Source organism: Carcharodon carcharias, chromosome 6 (assembly GCF_017639515.1).
Source record: "Carcharodon carcharias isolate sCarCar2 chromosome 6, sCarCar2.pri, whole genome shotgun sequence".
Classification (NCBI taxonomy): domain Eukaryota; kingdom Metazoa; phylum Chordata; class Chondrichthyes; order Lamniformes; family Lamnidae; genus Carcharodon; species Carcharodon carcharias.
This window is the reverse complement of record NC_054472.1, coordinates 843,122-862,415: the sequence shown is the minus strand read 5'-3', so window position 1 is coordinate 862,415 and position 19,294 is coordinate 843,122. Positions and strand designations below refer to the sequence as shown.

The window sequence follows — 19,294 nt, the reverse complement described above, 5'->3', positions numbered from 1 at the left end:
TAGGAGAGCAAAACCAGTTCTCTGTTTAAAGAATCTTACAATCTCCTGCAAAACAAAGTCACATTAGTCCAGGAAATACCATCAATTTTGCTGTTCAATTGCAGGCTTAGAGAAACATGCCACTTTACAGCTACACTGATAACAGTAGAGTCATGGCGTAACCCTAATCCTAGAGCTACGTAACTGATTTTAAATTAGAGCTGGAGGTGGTCATCCCTGGAAATCTGTACCCCCAAAAACCACTGTCAACTAAGTATGCTGCAGCAAGTAGTGAATATCAACATAAAGCATAAGGAATAAATTCTGTGACATTAATAAAGACATTACAGCAATCACACCGAGTTCAGCTGCAATGCCAGTTTCTGGTTTATCCATCCAAATAGGAAACTTTGCCAAAATGTCTGAAAACTTGCAGAAGTTAGTATTGTACAGATATTCTCCAAGTTCTGCATCACAAAAGCAAAACAAACATTTACTTGTGAAGGGTTTTAATAAATTAATTTAATTCAAAATACAGTGCCAAAGGAACACAATGCAGCTGAACATGCGAGTAGGGATTTCATGAAGCACCTGTGCTCATGTTAGAATGGAGAGCCCAACAACTGCTAGTGGTTCCTCAGAATTATGCCAGAGCAGTGCTGGGTCCGTTCTGCTCTCCTGCACGCAGGATACAGTTCATTCTTGAAACTTTTCACTCAAACCAACTGTATTAAAAACCTAACGGCTAGGATACCTATACACAATCACACTACAGTAACAGTTGCCTTAAATTAATGAAATACAAAATAAAAACCTGGTTGTTACTAAAACTTGTCTTACAAATGAAAATTCAGCAGCAGGAAGTTGTAATATGGATGAGCCTATGTTACTTGCAACGTGGAGGGACATTAAATGATTGAAGCTCCACATAGACCCGCACTACGAGAGGCTGGCAGTCACTACACAGCCCCCACTAATACACCTGGTAAACTACCAGCTGCTTGGTAGGCCTGCAACCTGGAATAAATGGGAATATTTTATGGAAATTGGAGACTTGTGTCAAACAAATACGACCTTTGACTGAACCTGCAGCCAGCCACCTTGCTCAGCCTATTTTTACTGGGAAGATCTACATGATTTTGTATCTTCATGGTCAAATCCAGGGATAATTGTGTAAATAAAACGTTTCTTTTGTAAATTAGTCACATTGTAACAATAATGCAATAATCTCTTTAGCAGAACACATGGTATCTAGGAGTAGTAGATGATACAACACAACTGTATTCTCAGTTATTTACACAATACTATGCAAACTTAGTGACATGCTGTGCAGAACACAGTTACTGCTTAATTTGTTAAAATAAACCCCGTCATGATCTGGAAGCTTGTGACATACATATTCCTGTGCTATGTATGTCTTAGGAATCCACAGCATCTGTGTGCCCATATCTGGCTAACTATTCAACGGCAAAGTAACCATCTCTCCATCCAACTCAAACTCATCGGCTCCATCTTGTGAGAATAGAGAAGGTGGAGGCTTCCATAGAGATTCTTCCAGACACGAGGGGTAAAGTTTCCCCATAGTGCACCGAAAATCTTTGCCAAGATCCCAAAGGACTCGTTCTGAAATAGACTGACGCAGGATCCATTGGTCCAGCTCCATGTTGTACTGATAGATTGCATACTTGGGTTTCTCATTCATGTGAGTGTCTCTCATGAACACACACAGGCAGTTCAAGACCACCACCGCTCTTACACAGGGGTCAGAGTAGCGCTTTGCAGGGATATTAGTTGCTATCTTCCACTCATTTTTGATCACATCATATACTTCGACAGTTACAGAAGAACCATCAACAGTGCTTGAGGGTATTCGGATGCCTGAGTTATTTCCAATATGCAAACCACCAATGTAGAAAATTTTGTCTCCAAAAGCTGCAGCTGAGGCAAAACACCTGCTTGTTTGACGTGCAGCCATTTCAACCCATGAGTCAGTACGTGGACAGTAGCAAAATGTTAGATTGTGTGCCATAACATAAATGTAGTCTTCCACTACTACCGCTGCATTCCACTGCCAAGCACAGGGCAAGGGATTCACTAAAGTCCATTCATCTGTTTCACAATCATACCTTTCCACGGTCCGTTTGTTCATTTCCCCACCAACATTGTCCCCTCCGATTGCATAGATGTATCCTTCACAGCAAACCAATGAAGGTCGGTTGCGAGCACATAACATTGGAGTCTTTGGAACCCATGTGTTCTGTTGAGCATCAAACAGGTAGAAACAATTCACAGGTCTATATGCAGCCTGAAGTTTACTTGCCTTACTATTATTGGTGATAGAAGTTTTTAAAGGTACCTGTCCACCTGCGATGTAAATATCATTGTCAGGAGTAACAAGTGTCCCTACTCGCTGCAAATCTCCAGGTGGGTTACAGAGTTTGTACACTTTCTCTGCCTGAGGGCTGTAGCAAACAGCACAAAAGGAAGAACGAGGACTTTCACCAGAGGCTTCAGTGAATATTAGCATCTCTTCTTTAGTCATACCAAGTCTAGGTTTGAAAAATTTTGGCATAGATTTGTACAGTCCTTGCACCACCACAGACTTATCATTAGGTGGTAAGCCTTGGAACCAGGCCCTCTGTGTTACCTCAGACAGTGCATCAATTCTTATTTGGCCAAGGACTGAAGATAGATACTGGGATCGTGATTCGGTGTCATACTCAAGCCACACCATAGCAGCTTCACGGACTGTCTCTTCCTTCTCCACATTTAAGTTGTCACTGCTGAGGATATCTATCAGAAGATCATGTGAAAGCTGCAAAAAAGCATCTTGATGGTAAACAGCAGTGAATTTGTGCTCCACCATTCGCTTTGCGCTTACTTTCAGCTCCTCACAGCTGTACAAGTCTGCAAAGCTCAATAATCGGACGCAGTTCTCAGCATTAATTTTCTTAATTAAATATTCTCGGCAACGTTGAGACACGTTTTCCACCTGCAGGAAGAGGGAGATCATTTAAATCAACACAGATTTTAATTCCATCTTAAACTTGGAGAAAATAATTGCACGGAATAAGCTAAAGAATCCAGCAGGTGAACCAGTGAACAAAGGTAAGTGAACGTTGAGAGACAGGGTACACTTTTGATTAATCTGAATGAGCTCCCAATCAGACTTCATTAGTATTTTTCTAGCATGTTCTGATAATTAGCAAAAGTGGTTGCTCTCATCAATGGCACCTCCTCAATGCCCTGGGTAAGAATGAGTCGCCCCAGTATTCCTTGTAGTGGCTAATTTCAGCTGTGTTCAAACAAGTGCTGGGGTGAGAAGAGAGAGAGAAGGAGAATTTAATTAAATACATCACTCCTTTTATAAAAATTAGCAGCTAGTTGGGCACACTCAATCCAAGCACGGATGTTAGTACTGTCAAGGGCCATTCCACAATTTGTGCCAAGAGAGTACTGTATGGTCAGAGGTTTTTCTCCTATGGATGTTAAATAGAGGCTCTATTTACGTGTTGTGGTGGCACTAATGATTTCACAACACTACTGTGATACAGGGCACACACACAGGATTAGGAATAATATTCATTTGGAGGACATACATGGACTGGTTAGGCTCTCCCTTATCAATCAAAAATCTAACTCAGCCTTGGATATATTCAACGACACAGTCTCCACTGCTTTGCAGGGAAGAGAATTACACAGGCTTAACGACCCTTTGTGAGAAAAGAAATTCTCACCCCAGTCTTAAATGGGAGACTCCTAATTTTTAAACTGTGTTCCCTAGCTCCAGACTCCCCCACAAGGGGAAACATTCTCTCATCATCAAGTCCCCTCAGGATCTTCTTTGTTTCAATAAGATCACTTGTTGTTCTTCTAAACTCCAATGGATACAGGCCCAACCAGTCCAACCTATCCTCATAAGCTAACCCCTTCATCCCAGGGATGAATCAAGTGAACCTTGTCTGAACTGCATCTAATATAATTATGTCCTTTCTTAAGTAAGGAGATCAGAACTTTAGAGTTTTCCAAATATGGACTCAGAAAAGGCCATGTAGCTGTGCCAACACCTCCTAACATTTACCTTCAAAATCACTTGCTGTACCTGCATACCAACCTTTTATGATTCAAGTACCAGGACACCCAGGTCCCTCTGTATCGCAGAGTTCTGCAGTCGATCTCCATTTAATATACTGCTTTTCTATTCTTCCTGCTAAAGTGGATGAATTCACATTTGCCCCTGTTCTACTCCATCTGCCAATTTTTTGTCCACTCACTTAACCTATCTAAATCCCTTTGTAGACTCTATGTCCTCTTAGTAGCTTATTTTCCTACTTATCTTTGTGCCATCAACAAATTTAGCAACCTTGGGACTTGATGGTGGAAGCAGAGTCTTTGGATATTTTTAAAGCAGAGGTGGATAGATTTTTGGTAAGCAAGAGAGTGATTGGTTATCGGAGCTAGGCAGGATGCAGATTTGAGGTTACTATCAGATCAGCCATGATCAAATAGCAGAGTCTACTCCTGCTTCATGTTCATATGTTCATATACATTTGGTCCCTTCATGCAAGCTATTGATATAGATTGTAAATAGTTGAGGCCCCAGCTTTGATCCCAATTGCATTCCCACTAGTTACAATTTGCCAAACCTAAATGACATATTTATCCTTACTCTCTCCTTCCTGGTAGCTAATCAATCCTCTATCCATGTTAATATGTTGCTCCTTGCTCCATGAGCTCTTGTTTTGTGAAGTAACTTTTGAAGTAGCATCTTATCAAATGCCTTTTGGAATTCCAAGTACACCATTTGCACAGGTTCTGGCACCAAGCAGACAACACAGCCTTTGGGACTAGCTGGTGGCTGCAGGGTACTTTATCTGCCCCTTTGCCCCTCCTAAGGCAGCCTTCTGAGCCACCATACCTGGGTGTGCAATGTGGCTGCCGCTTTGCAAGTCTTTTTCTTTCTCCTGACAGGTACACTACTTGTTAAAACAGGACCAATGCTTGCAGAACCTCCTTCTCAACCACCTGCCACTTGGCGCCTACACTTCCTGAACCTCTGCTTTCCTCTGTAGTGTGATTTTGTTCTGGATAAAACTATCCCGAAATTTTTCTCCCTACTACCACATTATGTTTCAGAATATCTCGAACGGACACTCCAACTCAATGGCTTTGAGCCAAGTGATTAAAATTGGAGATATTTCCTGCAGATGTGGGAATCCAGAACAGTCTGTGCCCACAAACTACCACATATTACACTTCCGACATTACCTGTGCTGGTATCTCATCTTTAACCTGTTTATTAATAGTCTGAAATAAAATTAGGTAGACTGCTTTTGCTAAAAAGACAAATTACTTACTATTTACTCAACCTCAGAGCTGTTGCTCCGTGCTCATTGTGACATAATTTGTCTTGCACCAGGCCCTTCATTCTATTGACTGTAATGTCACTTTTGCAAATTTATGCAGTTTGTTTTCCCTGCTGCTGCTCTTCCAATGCTTTTTTATATGCTTCAGTCACTCCAATGGTGCTCTGCATTCTTATAATGCTCCTTCTAGTATCTACTTTGTAAGTCTAAACTTTTATGCAAACAGCAGCTCTGCCCTCAAAGAGGTAATTGGATCCTTTTTAGCACATGCTTTAGAGTACAAACTTGGAGAAACTAGCTTCAGTTAATCTAATATTCTTACCTGCAGAAAGGATGATGTCTCATAGAGCTGTTCCACAGTGCTGTCATTTATTGCCAGGTTACCCGTGTATGCATATCTAATGATTATCTGAAGCGTGGGTGCATCCACATTCTGCAAGTGAACATGTGTCTGCTTGCTTTCACTCAATCCACTCATAAACATGGCCCTGGAGAAAGATCCAACATAAGTTACTAGTTTTAAGTACCATGAGACAAAGGGAAATTACTGAGCCAACAGTAGATACAATTTCTTTGAGTAATCTGCATTAATTTTCAGATGTATCTACAATGTTTCCAACAATATATTCCTCGAATGCTAACAGCTGCTGCAGAAGAGAGAAAGAGAAGTTTCTTCAAACTTCCAGAATGCTGCCTTATACAGAATCAAAGGAAAGAAATGTATATACTCAATATGACAGCAAACTCAAAGAGAACAGCATTTTGATTCCATGCCCCAGACATTGTTGAGAAGAAGGGAGATCAAATAGTCCATTCATTTCCAAAAGGAATTTGAATCAGTGAGTGCTTTAATTGCACTGACTGCAAAGGTTCAAAGGAGTGGAGTTCCTTTAATCCTGAATATTAAAGTGCCATTTTATTTTTTATTGCTATCAAAAGATGGACACTTTCCTCCTTGTCATGCTTCAAACTTACATTGATCTATCTCCATGTCAATTCTGGTTTCTGCAGCCTAAGACTTATACACATGGACCATCAAGAATGGTCACCATAATCCAATACAAATTTACAGTTTCAAAACCTAAAAAGAAAATCAAGCTGCCATTTCTATTCAGGTTTTTGATTAAAACCAATTGACAGTCCATAGCAATTCAAATTAATAAGGTTCTCTGAAAAGGAATATTTCAAGCTTTTAGGTCTCAGAAGTTAAAGATCAGAAAACTCAACACTGTAAAGTAGGAGTTGAATAGATATTTAAAAATAAAACTTATTTCAAAATTCTCTCAAAAACAGATAAAACTCCCTATTAATGAATTAATTTAATCTTAGAAAACAGTTGGCAGGAAAATACAAAGACTGCAATTTACCTGAAGTAGGAACTACATGTAGCGAGAACCATCTTATGGCATGGGAATTCAGTGCTCTCTGCGATTAAAACTATGTCAGTCAATAGCTGCTGGTCATAGAAGCATTTAAGCTGCTCCAACAAAGATACAGCATATTCAGTATTGATCTGCTTCTCTTCCTTATTGGACATGATTGCATTCCAACAATAAGAAGCTTCACCCAGTTTGATGAAATCTCTGCAACACAGCTTGAAAACTGAAGTTTCTGTTGAAATAAGTACTGAGCACTGATTTATTTACTATGGTTGAAAGTTGTAAAACAATCCTAATAGACTTCTGACAGCAGAACGTTCCACTTTGAAATAGCCCTGGGTCATTTCATACAATCATATCAAACTCTGTACTCCAAATGATTCTTGTGGCAAGTTGCAGCATTTCCATTCAGACAAATTGTGTCACAGTACATGACTAACTTTGAGGTAGCGTAGATTTTGTGGGCACATTAGTGATCCGGGTGCTAGACAGTATCAGTGCCTAGAGAAAAAAAGAAACAAAAGATTAGAGACTGAATTACTCAACTAAAGTTGAGTAAACACCTGCTGTTAATTGTACATTATTTATTGCTGATTGTATGCTATTTTTATGTACAGATTGTGGCCATTAATTGGTGTTTCATCTGAGCACATATAAGAAGATATTTGTTAAACCATGGTGTGATTGAGTTAGCAGGTGTATGTTTGTAATGTTTTACTCTGTAAATAAATATAACAGAGTAAACACTGGCTCCAGTACTATCCTTCGCCAATTGGCTTTCTGGAGTAAAGCAGCTAATCTTCAACCAAATCAGAAGTTTATACATTATGCAAATTATACATTGAACACTTGGAATATTTGACACAGAATCAATACCATCACTGAGCCACGACTGGAATATTTTAAAACATTGAAATGTCCAAGCAGCATTGCGATCAAATATAAATTTCCAATTCTCTATGATCATAGCTACTCTGTTTATAAATACAAAGCATTACGCACATTTTAAGCGAGCAAACTTCCTGGAACAAGAGATCTGGAAAAGTGAGAAATACCATATGGATCTGCCACTTAAAATACAGACAGTTAATGAGGAATATAGGACTTCAGAGTTGGCCATTCGGTTTTTGAGCCTGCTCTGCCATTCAATAAGATTGTGGCTGATCTGGTTGTGGTCGCAACTCCATTTTACTGTTGACCCCTCCATAATCCTCGACTCCCTTGTCTATCAAAAATCTATTTAATTCAGCCTTGAATAAATTCAATGACCCAGTCTCCTACTGCTCTCCAGGGAAAAAAATTCCACAGGTGCCCTCCGGAGAAAAAAAGGTCATTTGTCTTAAAAGGGAGACCTCTTATTCTTAAACTTTGTTCCCTAGTTTTAGACTCACCCAAAGGAGAAACATCCTCCCAGTATCTACCTTATCAAGTCCCCTCAGGATCTTACATGTTTCAATAAGATCACCTCCCATTCTTCTAAACTACAGTGAGTATAGGTACAACCTGTTCAATCTTTCTTCCTAAGAAAAACCCTTCATCCCAAGAATGAGTCAAGTGAATCTTCTCTTAACTGCTCCTGATGCAATTATATGCTTTTTCAAATAAGACCACCAAACTGCACGCACTACTCTAGGTATAGTCTCACCAAGGCCTTTACAGCTGCAGTAAAACCTCCCTACTTTTATAATCCATTCCCCTTGCAATAAATGGTAACATTCCATGTGCCTTCCTAATCACTTACTGTACCTGCATACTAACTTTTTTGTGATGTGTGTACCAGACACCCAGATCCCTCTGTACCACCAAGTTCTGCAATCATTCTCCATTTAAATAGTATCACACTTCTGTATTCTTCCGCCAAAGTGAACAAGTTTACATTTGCCCACATTATACATCATCTGTCCTAGGGATATCAAGGGATCGGTCAAGATGCCAAACATCTTAAAATTGTGACATGCATTGGTGAGTCACCTTTTTGATCCGACTACTTGCAATGAAGCCACACCACCAAAAGCAGCGACTATGGTGAAGATACCACTCATCTAGTGTGTCAATCTTTTCCTGGTGTGTTTGAAAGTGAGTTCATATTTGACATATGACATGGTTTATGCCAGTATTTATGCTCCACATAAGCCTCTTCCTATTCCTCTTTGTTCGAGCCTCGCTGCATATTTTTCTCTCCCTTGTGCCTTTTTAGTTTCCCCTTAAATACATCTGTTATTCACCTCAATTCTGAGGTATTCAGGAGAATGGAAGCAATGCAAATATTATACACATGGAAGTTTTGTTGGAAGGTGATGACGTTCCACATTCTTGTCCAGGTCCATTATTACAATTCTGCATTGTGTTTCTGGGCCACTTCTACACACAGTGATCCCAGATATTCCAGCCTCATTTGCGATTTGAGACATGAGAGAAAGCTACTGAGTAGCTTGACCACTGTCTACAAGATGATGTGGAAGCCCATGTGCATGCTACATATTTTGTAGCCCCCAATAGGGCCAAAATCTGTGAAATCATGGCCAATAGGGGACTCATTCATTCAGAATGGTCTAACTTCTGCTGCTTTTAGAACATTAAGTAGGATGTGGAAAGGCTCAAGATATTTTGGTAAAATGAAGGTAAGAGGTTATGAAGCAATGGTTTTTTCCATATTATTATAAGATTTGAGTGTTGGAACATGAGTAGTGATATGAGCAAAAATGCTGACATAGAGCCAAGTTGATTGAGATGAATACTGGGGCCATGAAGGGCACAAAGTATCAAGATTGAGAACATCCCTTGGGCAAGTAAGAAAATCCAAGACAGATGAATACAATAGTTTGGGCATGTTTCCAGAATGGAAGAAGACAGCTAGAACATTTTTCGAGGCCCGCACAGAGGTACATGGAGCAAAAAGCTAAGGAAGACTAAGGAAGCACTGGGTGGACAATATCAAGAGTGACTTGACAGAGAAAGGGCCAACAATGGAGTGAATTAATTTGGCCCCGATTGTCACTGCGGAGCTGAAAGACAGGAATTTAGTAGCATAGCCATTCTAGATAAATGCTGTTGAGGCACACGTTAAAATAATAAGAACCAGAATTAATCAAATGATTACGTAGAGAGGGGGCAATCACTTGATGAAGATTCTTAGCTCATATGACCAACATTGATAATCAAGCAATGATTATCTCATCTGCATCCCTCAAAGTCACATACCACGCATACTATTCCAGAGTTTTCAATCTCAGCTTTTTTCTCATATTCCGTGGAAGAGGGGCAGCAGAAGTGTCTTTTGTATCAGTATTATTCAAGAGAGTTGTGGACAAAAGTGCTTGACTTGAACACTCAGCTTCTTGGTAGTAGCTAAAGTAATGAAGGAAATTTAGGGCTTCCATTTGAGACCATAGGCAAATGACAACACCAGAATGTTGACAGGCCAAGTAGGAAGCGTGGAGTGAAGGGGAGAGATGATAATTTGATTGGACTTGCAAGAAACAAGAAATTGAAAAGACATTGAATATAATTTTCGTTTCCTCAATGAAAGTCCTGAAGAACAAAAGTTGTAGTGTTTTACAGATTGAAAGAGGTTTTGAGAGGGGTCAATCAAAATAATAGATAGGGTTTGAATGGGGAGGTCATTGTAATGAAGAAGGAATATAAGAGAGGACAGAGCATATGGAAATTTGAAATTGAAATAACACTGTAGCCCTAATTTTTGACCCACATTCAACAAGCTCAACTCCCAGTTGGAAGCCTGAGATTGGCAAATTTACCTTGCATTCTTTACTCTAGTTTGTTGTTTGAATTCTAAGAGTCTGGAGATTTGGATTGGAAATATTCTTCTTACTGCAGCTTAATTCGTGGATAAAACTAAGTTAGAACACCAAGTTCTATTAGTATTCAAATCTTAGAAATTGAAAATGAATGGCAGTTCTGTCAAACTGTGTGTGGGGCTCTCAAGGGGACAAGACAAAAAGTCTGAATATTAGTGAACCATATTGCAAATCCTGCAATCATGTAGAGTTGGTGATATTGTCCAGGAAAGGAGTTAATTAAATATCACAGACTTTGCTGCCTACTCCAGTCATCTGGTTCTAGTATGAAGCAAACGTTCAACTTGAATTTGCAAGCATGACCCAGACTTCCCTGTCGTTTGCCATTTCAACACTCCACCCTGCTCTCTTGCCCACATGTCCGTCCTTGGCTTGCTGCATTGTTCCAGTGAATCTCAAAGCAAACTGGAGGAACAGCAGCTCATCTTTCAACTAGGCACTTTACAGCCTTCCAGACTGAATATTGAGTTCAACAACTTCAGACCATGAGCTCTCTCCTCCATCCCCACCCCCTTTCTGAGTCCGCACCGCCCCCCACCCCCCCCCACCCCGTTTTTTCTTATTCATTTTTATTTTTTCTTTAATTTTTATTTACTTTTTCCCCACTTATTTTCAATGTTACTATTTTTAAAATTTATTTCCATGTTATTCATTGTTTTATCCCCAGCTTTTTCAATCTTTTTTCCCATCGCCGTTCCCCCCCCCCCACTAGGGCCATCTGTCACTTTCCAGAGTACTTACCCTGGTCTGGCCATTATCACATTCTGCTTTCCACTCTTAATGTCACCATTAGCACTCCTTCAGCCAGAACCACCACTGTTAACAACCCTTTGACCTTTCGTTTATGACATCTTTCGCAATCTCTCCTTTGCCTCCTCCTATTGCTGGCCTTCTATCCAGCTCCACCTGTTCCACCCGCCTTAAACAGTATATATTTCACCACTTTTCTACTTCTTAGTTCTGAAGAAGTCATACAGACTTGAAATGTTAACTGTCTTTCTCTCCACAGGAGCTGTTAGACCTGCCAAGTTTTTCCAGCATTTTTTGTTTTTGTTTCAGACTTCCAGCATCTGCAGTATTTTGCTTTCATTCAACTTGAATTGTTTGGAATAAGATTAAAATATCAAAGCTGGAGAACCAGAAGAACAACAGCCTACAAAATTAATGTTCTGCAAAAGAGCTATGCAAAAGGAATAATGCATGCTTATTGCTTATGCACAGGTGTTAACATTCCGGAAATTTATTACAAAAATCCCCAAGAATGCTGAGGCTGGAAGAATGTGCAAACATGCATTGATAGTTACGTACACTGATCCATTCCTTATGTCACATTCTCCACCATTTAAGGTACTGTTCTGTCCAGAGCTCAAGCTTGGTGAATAACTAAGAATGCCAATATGGTATTTATAAGGAAATAACAGGTTTTGCTTTTATTTTACATTCTTCACATAATTACTCCCTATGCTTTTTTTTCTGACCCAAAATAAACTTAATAATAAGAAAGGTGAAAATACCAATCATAACCCAAAGGTGACAAGTTAGAAAATGCTGCAATCTTATAGGTAAGTGTGCCCTACCTTAATTAGCACATTTGAAGGCTAGTTTTAAAAGACATAAGTTTTTTTACTAGTGACAGGAAGGAATTATCAATTTCAGCAAAACTACTTATAAGAGAGATGAGCACAACTTTGGCTCTCATCATAAAACTTAAAAGTAACAGAAGTAGAGTTGAGCAGGTTATATGACTATGGGTAAATATCAAAGGATGCAAACCTTGGGTGGGAGTTGTTTATAGACTTGCAAGTCTATAAGTGGTAGTAGTGGGATACATAAACATGTACATCAGAGAAACATATTGCAAAAGAATTATTATAATGAAAGACTTTCATTTTCACACAGATTGGTGGAAGCAGAACAGCCCAAATAACAAAGGCACAGGTTTCTTGAATGTAGCCAAGGCAGTTTTTTGGAAAATTATGACCAACAAGAAAGCAATCCACCTCAGATTTAATGATGAGTCATGAGCCTGAGCTAGTCAATAACCTAACAGGTAAAAGTGGTCGTAACATGATTGAATTCAATATTAGGTTTGAGCATGAGAAGGATGAGTCATGAACCAAGATTTTATATTTTGGTAAAATTGACTTTACAGAACTGGGGCAGGAATTGACCAAAAACAGACTGGACAGAACCATTTACGAATAAAACTACAGATGAACAATGGGATGTGTTCAAAAGATGTAACTGGTAGAATGTAAAACTTGTACATATGCCCTAAAGGGCAAGAGCTCTGCATGTAATTCAACAGCCTTGATCAGCAAGGAAAGTGAGATAATATTAAACCAAAAGAGCTTATACAAAGTTAAAGAACAGTAGATATCCAATGGACTGCGTAAGGCAGCAGAAAAAAACAAAGTAAATATTTAGAGCTGCAAAAACAGAATACAAGAAAAAGATTGTAAGGGACATTAAGGAAAGCACTAAAGGTTTTTACAAATATATTAACAGTGTGCCTAAGAGTGTTGGAGGTCCCTTAATGAGAAACGCAATCCATTGTAATTGGAAATCAGGAAGTAGCAGACTTCTTTAGAGGATGAGAATAAAGTGCCAGGGAAAGAAGGGAAACTAAAAATAAATCGTGGGAGAAACTAACTAGATTTAATATGAATAACATACATGAAGATGGAGAAAATAATAAAGTTATGGTTTGACAAATTTCCAGGGCCCAATGGTTTCCATCTCAGGGTATTAAAAGCACATAAGAAAATTGTTGACATATTAGTCAGAGTTTTCCAAAACTTTTTTCTTTCAGGAACTGTCCTATTGGATTGGAAAATTGCCGTGTTATTCTACTATCAGGGACCTTTCCATTTTTTAAAAATCATTCATGGGATATGGGCTTCGCTGGCTAGGTGAGCATTTATTGCCCATCCCTAATTGCTGCTAAATTATCAGATTTCTTGTCTGATATCCAGCGTTGGATAAGCAGAATTTTAATCCAATTAAATATTGGGAAGACTGCATTGTCTTCATTCCATGCTCCATAAACACAGAAAATAGGAGTAGGTCATTTGATACTTCGAGCCTGCTCCGCCATTCAACATGACCATGGCTGATCCTCTACCTCAATGCTATACTCCCGCTCTCTCCCCATACCTTGGGTGTAGAAATCTATTTCCTTCTTAAATGTATTCAATGACTTGGCCTCTACAGCCTTTTGTGGTAGAGAATTCCACAGGTTCACCACCCTCTGAGTGAAGAAGTTTCTCATCTCAGTCCTAAATGGCCTATCCCATATCATGAGACTATGACCACTTGTTCTAGACCCCCTGCCAGAGGACACATCATCCCTGCATCCAGTCTGTCCATCCCTGTCAGAATTTTATACGTTTCAATGAGATCCCCTTTCATTCTTCTAAATTCCATTAATATGTATAGTTGACCCATTCTCTCCTCAGACGACAATCCTGCCATCCCAGGAATCAGTCTGGTGAACCTTCGCTGCAATCCCTCTATGGCAAGTATATCCTTTCTTAGATAAGGAGACCAAAACAGCTCACAATACTCCAAGTGTGGTCTCAGCAAGGCCCTGTACAGCTGCAGTAAGACATCCTTGCTCCTGTAGTCAAGTCCTTTCACAGCATACTATTTGCCTTCTCAACTGCTTGCTGCACCTGCATGCTTGCTTTCAGTGACTGGTGTACAAGGACACCCAGGTCCTTTTGTATATCAGCATTTCCCAATCTTTCACCATTTAAATAATACTCCGCCATTCTGTTTCTCCTACCAAAGTGGATAACTTCACATTAATCCACTTTATATTGCATCTGTCATGTATTTGCCCACTCACTCAACTTAACTAAATCGCCTTGAAGCCTCTTAATATTCTCATCACTCACATTCCCACCAAGTTTCATGTCATCAGCAAACTTGGAAATATTACATTTGAATCCCTCATCCAAATCATTGATATATATTGTGAATAGCTGGGGCCCAAGCACTGATCCCTGCAGTACCCCACTAGCCACTGCCTGTCACTCCAAAAAAGACCCATTGATTCCTACTCTGTTTCCTGTCTGTGAACCAATTCTCAAACCATGCCAACATATTAGCCCCAATCCAATGTGCTTTAATTTTGCACACTAACTTCTTACATGGGACTTTATCAAATGCTTTCTGAAAGTCCAAATACACCACACCCATTGGTTCTCCCTTATCTAGTCTTCTAGTTACATCCTCAAAAAACTCGGGTAGGTTTGCCAAACATGATTTCCCTTTCATAAATCCATGTTGACTTTGCCTAATCCCACTGATATTTTCTAAATGTTTTGTTATCACATTGTTTACAATAAGCCCTAGCATTTCCCCTACTCGATGTTAGGCTAACTGGTCTATAATTCCGTTTTCTCCCTCCCTCCTTTTTTAAACAGCGGGGTTACATTTGCCACCTTCCAATCTGCCGGGGCTGTTCCAGAATCTACAGAATTTTAGAAGATAACAATCAACGCATCCACTATTTCCATGGCCACCTTCTTTAGTACCCCTGAGTGTTGATCATCAAGCCCTGGAGATTTATTGGCTTTCAGTCCCATTAATTTCTCCAGCACTATTTTTTTAGTAACACTAATTTCCTTCAATTCCTCCTCTTCACTAGACCCTTGGTTCCCTAGCATTTCTGGGAAGTTATTTGTGTCTTCCTCTGGGAAAACAGAACTCCGTTCACAAGAACGCAGGAAATAGGAGCAAGAATAGACCATATGGCCCAATAAGCCTGCTGCGCTATTCAATATGATCATGGCTGATCTTGGGCTTCAATTCCATTTACCCGCATGCTCCCCAAATCCCTTAATTCCCGGAGGTCAAAATCAACTAATTACACTAGCTACCAACTCCATATCTCTCACTAGCAACAGTCCAAGGCTAAATTAAAATCCTTGGTGTCATATTTGCTTCCAACCACATATCCATGTTATTACTAAAAATCGCCTATTTCCACCTCTATAACAGTGCCTAACTTTGCTGCCATCTCAGCTCATCTGCTGCTGAAATCCTCATTCATGTCTCTGTTTACCCTAGACTCCATTATTCTAATTCACTCTTGGCTGCCATCCCACATTCTGCCCTTCATTTAGTTGAGATCATCTGAAATGCTGCTGCCCATGTCCTTGCTCCAAGTCCCATTCGCCTATCACCCCATACTCACTGACCTTCATCGGCTCCCGGTCAAGCAATGCTTTGATTTTAAAACTCCCATACAGAAGCAAAACACCACAGATGCTGGAATAAAAGCAGAAATGTTGGAAAAATTCAGCAGGGCAGGTAGCATCTGTGGAGAGAAACAGAGTTAATGTTTCAGGCCTAGGATGAGAGGTCACAGACATGAAACATTAACTCTTGTTTTGCTCCCCACAGACGCTACTTGACCTGCTGAGTATTTCAAGCATTTTCTGTTCTTATTTAAAATTCTCAACCTTGGTTTCAAATTCTGGTAAAGTCTCACCCTCTCACTGTAATCTCCCACAGACCCACAATTCACCAAGATATCTGCATCATTTAGTTCTGGCCTTTTGAGCATCCTCGATTTTAACTGCTCCACTATTGGTGGCCATGCCTTAAGTTGCCCAAGCCCAAAAATCTGGAATTCCCTCCAAAAATCGCTTTCTCCCTGCCTCTCTTTTTGCTTCAAGACACTCCTTAATATCTACCTCTGCCAAGCTCTTGGCCATCGCCTGAATATATGTAGTTTCATGTATAATTCTGTTTCATATTGCTCCTGTGAAACACCTTGGGATGTTTTACTACATTAAAGGCGCTATATCAATTATTGCTGTTGAGAGATAAATTTTAATTATAGGCCTATTGGTCTAACATCAGTTGTGAGAAGCTACTAAAAGCTGTTATTAGGTCCAAGTGACTGAGCACTCAGGCAAATATAAACTATTAGAGACAACAGATATGAATTTGTAAATGACTAACAATAGTAACTGATATCTGATGGGGTAACAAATGATGTAGATAAGGCAGTTTCGACACCAAAAGGTGCATGGCAAGGCACCACATAAGAGACTCAACAAAAATGAGCACAGATGGAAGTGGAGGCAACTTGTTAGTCTGGATAAGGGATTGGTTAGGGGGCAGGGGACAGAGTAGGGATAAAGAGGTATATACCCAAATTGACATTGTTAGTGGTGTCCCCCAGGGATCTGTAGAGGAATAAGAAGGGTAGAAATTAAGTTAAAGCTGTATAGAGCTTTGCTGAGACCTCTTCTGGAGTGCTGCATTCAGTTTTGGGCACTGCATTTCAGGAATATATGGGCCTTCAAAGGTTTGCAGCACAGATTCACCAGAATCATAATGGTGCTTAAAATAAAGTTAAATTTTGAGAACAAGTTTCATAGACTAGACTTATATATGCTTGAGTATAGAAGTTTAAGATTTTATCTAATAACAATATTTATACTTAAGGCAGTTTATAAGTAGATAGAAAGAAACTATTCCTTTTAGCAGGAGGGTCCAGAACAAAATTAGTTCCAGGCCATTCATGGCGTGATGACAGGAACCACATCTTCACTCAGAGTAGAAATCTCTCCACAAATAGCTGCTGCAGCTTAGGATCAATTGAACATTTCAAAACAGAGATTGCTAGATTTGTTGAGCAAGGATATTAAGGGTTACAGAGCAAAGACAGATAAACGTAGTTATGTTACAAATCTGCCGTGATCTAACTGAATGGAGGAGCAGTTGAGAGGCTGAGTGGCCTATGTTTCAAAGAGATGGGTGAATATTATTTCACATAAACTGAGACCCATTTCCAGAAAAAGCACGTTTCACAGAACCATAGAATGGTTAAAGCACAGGAGGAGTCCATTCAACCCATTGTGTTTGTACCCAGCTCTCTGCAAGAGCAACTCAGCTAACCCCACTCCCCTGCCTTTTCTCAGTAACCCTGCAATTTTGTTCTATTCAAATAACGATCCAATTTCCTTTTGAAAGCCACCACCACACACTCAGGTAGTGCATTCCAGATGCTAATCACTCACTGAGTAAACATGTTTTCTGCATATTATCTTTGGTTCTTATGCCAATCATCTTAAAGTAGCAGGTTGTGGTTTTCAACCCTTCTACAGTTTCTCTCTATTTACTCTCTCCAGACCCCTCATGATGTTCAACACCTCTTTCAAATCTCCTCTCAACCTCCTCTTCCATCACGAAAACAACCCCAGCTTCTCCAACCTAGACAAGTAACTGAAGTTTGTAATCTCTGGAAAGATTCTCCAATGCCTTCACAAATTTCCTAAAGTCTGGTGTCCTGAACTATATACAATACTCTACTTGTAGCTAAAGCAATGTTTTTACAGGATTATCATAGCTTCCTGGTTTTTACTCAATGTCTCTATTTATAAAGCCTGGATCCTGTACGTCTTATTAACCACTATCTCAACCTGCCCTGTCCCCAACAACAATTTGTTCACACGTACTCCAGATTCCTCTCCTTCTGCACCCCCTTTAGAAATGCATCCTTTATTGTATATGCCTCTCCCCATTCTTGCTACCAAAATGTACCTCGTCACACTTACCTGCATTAAATTTCACCTGCTACTTGTTTATCCATTCTACCAGCCTAAGTTCTTTGAAGTCTATCGCTATCCTCCTCACAGTTCACAATATTTCCAAGTTTATAGCTGAAGTGTAATCATCCAGATTCCATTTCAAAGCAATGTTTTTGGTCCTCTCATCTCTCACACTGAAGTCAAACTTACTGCTTCCAAACGGATGCAGTAAAACACGGCAATGGTTCACAAATGGATTCCTGGATTTCTCATATAAAACGCAGGTGAACCACTTTCATCGTCTAAATCCAGAAACGGTTTAATGCCCTTGAAATCTGGAGCTGGGGCCGCTTCCATGAGTTTGCAGTTTGTCCCCGCAAGGGAGACTCACCTCCTCCAAACCCAGCTTCCATCCTGAGGCCGCTCAGCCGACATCCCGCTTCACAAATGCGGCAAATGGCTGCAACACAACTTCCTGCCGCGCGGGGACAGGAGGAGTGGAGCCCCGGCCCTGAGGGCCCCGAGCCCCGAGCCCTCCCGCCCCGGCCCAGGCCCTGAGCCCCGGCCCCGGCCCCGGCCCCGAGCCCTCCCGCCCCGAGCCCCCAACCTCCCCCCCACCCCGGCCCTCAACCTCCCCTTCACCTACCGCCGGGGCCTCACGGCTTTGCCGCCAAGCAGTTCCGGAGGCGCCATGAGAGGGAGCGGGAGAGGGAGAGGGAGAGGGGGCCGGGGCCGGGGCTCGGGCCCTGGGGCTCACCGGCCACTCCCACCGGGGCCGAGTTCCCGGTCCGCCGATGGGCCTTACCTTTAAACAAGACAAACCACAAACTTTCCCGCGACCTCCATAAAGATTTTATTGCCCGTGATTCGCGTCCCTGGCAAGCCCCACGTTGAAGCCCAGTCCATGCAGACAAACCGGTACCAAAAGCCGCGGCCTCGCCGCCATCACAGGCCCCACAGCCACTGGCCGCCGGAACGCGCCAACGTCATGACGCCGCTGCGTGGGGCGGTCCCATCGCTCCCGCTCCGCCTCCGCCACCCGCACGAGTGCGCACACTGACACGGGGAGCGCGCGCGCATTGACCCCGGGAGCGCGCACGCTGACGCCCACCAGCGAAGCAGAGGCCCAGGCTGCCCAGCAGGTGGCGCTGGTGCTGAGGCTCGTCCTCTAAGGGCTGGAATGAGCCGAGAAATGGAGGGAG

General features: G+C 41.1%; 1 protein-coding gene across 3 annotated transcripts; it reads right to left on the bottom strand.

The window, feature by feature from the left end:
* Positions 1–471: 471 nt before the first annotated feature.
* kbtbd2 (kelch repeat and BTB (POZ) domain containing 2) lies at positions 472–19,095 on the bottom strand. Of its 3 annotated transcripts, none has more exons than XM_041189389.1 (4): positions 18,898–19,095; positions 6,713–7,225; positions 5,668–5,833; positions 472–2,971 (listed from the first exon to the last, which is right to left on the bottom strand). In XM_041189389.1, exons 2-4 carry the CDS (start codon positions 6,880–6,882, stop codon positions 1,433–1,435), a joined length of 1,875 nt encoding a protein of 624 aa, XP_041045323.1. In that variant the 5' UTR covers positions 6,883–7,225; positions 18,898–19,095; the 3' UTR covers positions 472–1,432. The 3 variants fall into 3 exon arrangements, with proteins under 3 accessions (XP_041045323.1, XP_041045326.1, XP_041045325.1); XM_041189392.1 differs by lacking the exon at positions 18,898–19,095 and adding an exon at positions 18,484–18,534; XM_041189391.1 differs by lacking the exon at positions 18,898–19,095 and adding an exon at positions 18,120–18,263.
* Positions 19,096–19,294: the final 199 nt, after the last annotated feature.

What these genes read in the sequence shown, in the direction of transcription:
- kbtbd2 (XM_041189389.1), bottom strand. Translation starts at nt 6,882, where the DNA reads ATGTCCAATAAGGAAGAGAAGCAGATCAATACTGAATATGCTGTATCT. An exon ending in ACATGTAGTTCCTACTTCAG is followed by an intron (nt 5,834 to 6,712) that starts GTAAATTGCAGT and finishes ATCTTTCTCCAG; the next exon opens with GGCCATGTTTATGAGTGGAT. An exon ending in AGACATCATCCTTTCTGCAG is followed by an intron (nt 2,972 to 5,667) that starts GTAAGAATATTA and finishes CTCTTCCTGCAG; the next exon opens with GTGGAAAACGTGTCTCAACG.